The sequence below is a fragment of the Macrotis lagotis genome, chromosome 1 (assembly GCF_037893015.1).
Source record: "Macrotis lagotis isolate mMagLag1 chromosome 1, bilby.v1.9.chrom.fasta, whole genome shotgun sequence".
Lineage (NCBI taxonomy): Eukaryota > Metazoa > Chordata > Mammalia > Peramelemorphia > Peramelidae > Macrotis > Macrotis lagotis.
Genome location: NC_133658.1, coordinates 528,547,152 through 528,552,495, shown reverse-complemented (window position 1 = coordinate 528,552,495; position 5,344 = coordinate 528,547,152). Strand labels below are relative to the sequence as shown.

Here is a 5,344-nt window from a genome sequence, read left to right as displayed (position 1 = left end):
AAATTCTTCCTTCACCTTACAATGTATATAAATGTCAACCAACATGATTATTTACATTATTAACATTTTTAAGGTTTATTGGCAATGATCAATTTGATCAGTTTAAAAGAATGAAATTATTGTATAAGATAATAGGTCCACTCTTCTAGACAATCATTTTCAAAGCTGAGACTTTCTCAGTGAATTGTGAAACTATAACTACTTAATTTTTCATTAATTAACAGATCTATTCAGTAATTTCAATTAGTCATAAATGAATATGTTCACAACTTCCAAATGAAATCAAAATCAAAATCTTCACACCACCTACTCCACCCAGAATTTTTCACCTATCCTGGAACTTCACACCCTCCGAACATTATCACAATCTCTAGCAATGGCTTCATCCTTTTAGCTTCAAGATTTCAGTTTATGGACTAAAGGAGCCATTCTTTTTTCCCATTCATTCCATTCTCAAACACCTTATTTTCCAAGATTATCAATCAAGGTACTGATTTGTTTTGCATACTTATGTAATACACACACATATATAATATATATAAATATGTGTCTATATACATACATATATATGTGTAAATATGTAATATGTATGCATGTGTGTTATCTCCCCAATTAGGCTGTAATCTCTATAGGAAGGAGTAGAAGCTCTCACTTCTTCCCTAAACTTATATCATGCCTAGCATATAGTAATCATGAATAAATACTTGGTTATTGATTACTTGATTTATCGATTCTATATATTTTTCTACCCTTGGAATTTTTAGAACATACTTCATTAAAATGCTAAGGATCTACTGTGTTGAAATTTATTATAGAATTCTTGAACAAAGAAGGAATGGGCTTAACTAAAAGGCTGCAGAACTTTAAATATAATATAGTACTTTCTCATACTAAAGGCTGTTAAATTTTGAAATAGACTGATAGAAGAGACTACATAATGTCCTTCCTAAAAGTCTCTAAACATAGACTTCATAAACTATAAATGAATTAGTCTAGAACCTATTCATTCAGAGGTTAAAAGTCTTCTCAAGGTCCCTTTAGACTTATAAATCCTGTGTGCTCACAACAGAATGAAGGTCTGAATATTTCATAGACACCTTAAGAAATATGCCCTTAAGATCTTGAACCTTATAATCATGAAAATTGTAGCAGATAAAGCATTTTAAAGCTTTTGGTTACCTTTGAGAAATAAAACTCCTCCCTGATTCTACAAAATTCCCTTTTAGTTTTGAGTGCCTTTTCCTGAGGATATTCAACCTTCATACCACTCAGGGATTCCCAGTACAGTTTAATCTTCCCATTTGGGGAGAGGAGAAACAGGATTGATTAAGCTCTATTATGTGCCTGACTAAAGTTTTGATAAATTTCATCTCCTTTATCAAGTTGGATTTTATTCAGTAACCTATTGTCCCAGTTATGTTCTATTTACTTACTTATGGTAGCTTCCACCTTATATATATATATATATATATATATATATATATATATATCTGTCTCGTTATTTTTATCTTATTTCCCCAGTTAGCACAGTGTTTCCAACTTTGTAAATGTTTAATATATGCTTGCTGCTTGATTGACCAATCCCACTTCCCATCTCCATCACTCCTCATCAAAATTTATTTTTCCTATTACCCCGTAATCCAAATAAACAAAATACACTAGGTATAATGGCTAACTTCCTGAATTATATTTTTAATTGAGTCTTTATCAATGCTTTATCCCAGAGAAGTGGTTAAAAGTGCTTTATAAGAGCTTAAAGAGCTTTATATTTATGTAATTAATTATAATATATAGTAATGTGGTAAAATTAGACACTTTGGGGCAGTGGTCCATTGGTTGCTTCCCCTCAAATCACGTAGGTGGCTGCCTGTTCAATTTTTACATAGATGAGGTTTCATCTTTTCTAGAACATTTAAGTTTTTTAGAAACTATAAAAGCTGTCGAATAACATTTGGCATTGTAAAACATGTCTATGAATGAGTTCAGAAATCTGTTGCAATCTCTTGTTTTACTCCCAAGTCATGTAAGGTGGCTAGAGTATTTGCTCTAACAAGGTGAAACACTGAATAAAGTAAGTGTTGCCTTGCTGCTTAATGAACTACATTTGATTAGTTAATTAACCTCACGGTGCACCTTGCAAAAACAACAAAATTCTTATTTAGCGCAACAGAGAAAGATGATGAGAGAGAGAAAGAGAGAGAGAGAGAGAGAGAGAGAGAGAGAGAGAGAGAGAGAGAGAGAGAGAGAGAGAGACTCTGGCTATATTCCATGGGAAAAAACCATTTGCCAATTTTAGGGATTATTTCAAAATCATCTCTGGTACTAGGGGGTCAAAAACTAATAACCTTCCATTTTAGAAGGATGGGTGCCAGCAGGGAAAGAAAGAGGGAGTAATTAGAGTCTATTTGTGTATTTATTATTATTATTTTAGATTTTTGCAATGGAATGGGGTTAAGTGGTTTACCCAAGGCCACACAGCTGAGTAATTATTGAACTCAAGTACTCCTGACTCCAGGGCCCATGCTCTATCCACTGTGCCACCTAGCTGCCCCTTAGCGTCTTCTTTAAGAGAGATGCCCTGGGGCGGCTAGGTGGATAGAGCAGGAGTACCTGAGTTCAATAATGACCTAGCTGTGTGGCCTTGGGCAAGTCACTTAACCCCACTGCCTTGCAAAAAAAAATAAATCTAAAGAAAACCAGAAACAAACAAAAAAAAGAGGGAAGCCCTTCGAGGTATAGAAGGGTCATGGCCCCACCCCCAGCACAAGTGCGCATGCCTAGCACACTGGTCCTGGAAACGTCCCTCCCTCCCCAAAGGGGGCGGGGCCTCACGTGCCGCTTTTTGGCGCCGGTTGAGCCGGAGGCGGGGAGAAGGAGGAACCGGTGGTGACGTGTGACGTGGTGACGTGATGACGTGGGCGCGCGTGCGCCTTGGCTGGCTGCCGGAGCCCCCTCCATCCTCGCCGCCATGCCGCTCCCGCCCGCCCTCCAGTCCCGCCTCGCCAAGCGGGGGCTCCTCAAGCTGGTGGAGCCCGAGCCGGAGGAAGAAATCATCGCGGAGGACTACGACGACGACTCAGTGGACTACGAGGCCACCCGCCTGGAAGGCCTCCCCCCGAGCTGGTACAAAGTCTTCGACCCGGGGTGCGGCCTCCCCTACTACTGGAACGCGGACACGGACCTCGTCTCGTGGCTCAACCCGCAGGACCCCGGCTCCGTCATCACCAAGGCGGCCAAGAAACTGAGGGGCAGCTCGGAGCCGGAGGAAAAGATGGAGCGGCCCGAGCGCGGGGGCTGCGACAGGGCGGAGCCCCGGTACGAGAAGGCCGAGCGCGGCTTCGACAGGCCGGAGCGGGACGAGGCCAAGGAGCGGCGCCACCACCGCCGGGAGGAGCTGGCCCCCTACCCCAGGAGCAAGAGGGCGGGCCGCAGGGCCGAGGAGCTGGACCCCATGGACCCCAGCACCTACTCGGACGCCCCCCGGGGCACCTGGTCCACGGGTCTCCCCAAGAAGAACGAGGCCAAGACGGGCGCAGACACCACGGCAGCCGGACCGCTGTTCCAGCAGCGGCCGTACCCGTCCCCCGGGGCAGTTCTGCGTGCCAACGCAGAGGCTTCCAGGGCCAAGCAGCAGGACTGAGCTTCCCGGGCGACACCGCCCCGGGCTGGAGACGCATGAGACCCGCGAGGGAAGGAGAGGGGGATGGGCGCAGAGCGGCATCATTCCCGTCAAAATGGGCGTTGGCTCAAATGGGTGACTCTGACTGCGTTTTTTTAAAAAAATTCAGCCAATACCAACTAAACGATGCCAGAGGTAACACAATCTGCTTGGCATTCAGGGGTGACTTTTAAAATATTTTACAAAGGAATCTTAAACTTTAAAGATGAAAGGAACTACGGATGTTATCTAAGGATGGCTTAGCAAAGGACTTCTCGGACCAACCCTTGACCAAAGTCTGCAAGGAGCAGCTAAAGACAAAGTCCATCACAACCGGACCCTCGCTCTTTATTTTTCTGCTATGTACTGGCATAGAAGTACTTGTGCACAAGTAGGCCATATTCTAATTTTTGAGAAACCCTGACTCGGGACAAAAACCAAATAATAATTTGTAAGCTGGATTCAAGATTGAACCAAATCTTTGTAGAATCAAAGTTGTGAGCCTGAGTCTTGGATTTATAGTTATCGTTATAAAACATTTGAAAAGGGTTTTTATTTTCCAAATTCAGTGATCCCTCTACTTGTCAGGGCCCCTTTTTTTTCAAATCATCAACTACTGTAAATTTTCTTATTTGATTTTTGTATTTCCCAACAGAATTTAAAGTTTTTGAGGATATAAACTATATTTTTTTCTGTGTATTTTCAATGCCCAAGCTACTATCTTAATCTTTGTAGGCATATAATAAATGTTTTTGAATGTAATGGTCTTCACTCTTTCTCTTCACAGATTATTAAACTAGTAGGGGGAGAAAGATTACAAAATAGATTATGCTATTTTGACAAAATGGCTGAAAACAAACTAGAAATTGCCATCTAAAATAGTTGATTTCAAGTAAAATATTTATGAACATCATTATGTTTATTGAGTGCTGATGAAAATATGAGAAGGGCTTTTATAAGAAATTTTCTATAGTAGGCAACATCTTCATAGAAATATAAGAATACATGATCCTGCTGAGGCTACTTATTTGTCAAAAAACTATAAAATTCAATAGAAAAAAACAGCTTTAAAGGCACTTATTTTAAGTGTCTTTGTAACTGTTAAGACTATGGCATAGAATTCAATGACAGATCATAGAAATATGTTCATTTTGAGCATCAGCACTGAATATTCACAGGAAGCAAGGCACAGAACAGGAAAATAGGCACAAAATCCAAATACATGAATGTTATTCCCTCAAGTCAAAAGATTCTCCACATTGACCTTTTTTGCAGATGGCATTGAGATTGCATCAAGGCTCAGAACATTGCAAGGCCTTAGTAATTCTATGGTTCCATAAAAGAAATTGCCCTAGACATTCACTCAGGAAAAATAAAGTGAATTTTTAAAAGGTAGGTAGAATGGGATAAGAGGAAACAGATGTTGCTAGGATGGGGAGATGAGAAGAGATTTAGGGGAGTGTGTGATGAACTCAAGTTCATAGAGAATCTTAACTACAGATGGAGCTGTGAGAGACTAGGATAAAAATAATGGAACTGGGATTCAAGAAGTAGAAGAGTTCTTCCCTGTACCACCTCCCGGGAAAGAAAAGGATGTCACAAAAGAAAATTCCACTGAAGAAGGAAGGAAGAATGTGTCTAGTTTAAAGAAATAATTGGAATTCATTTGGGAGGTATTTGCATATT

At 40.8% G+C, this 5,344-nt stretch overlaps 1 protein-coding gene across 1 annotated transcript; it reads left to right on the top strand.

The window, feature by feature from the left end:
* Positions 1–2,898: 2,898 nt before the first annotated feature.
* On the top strand, positions 2,899–3,725 carry LOC141520961 (polyglutamine-binding protein 1-like). Its single transcript, XM_074232966.1, has one exon. The coding sequence runs from the start codon at positions 2,969–2,971 to the stop codon at positions 3,638–3,640; it is 672 nt and encodes a 223-aa protein (XP_074089067.1). The 5' UTR covers positions 2,899–2,968; the 3' UTR covers positions 3,641–3,725.
* The last annotated feature ends 1,619 nt before the right edge of the window (positions 3,726–5,344 follow it).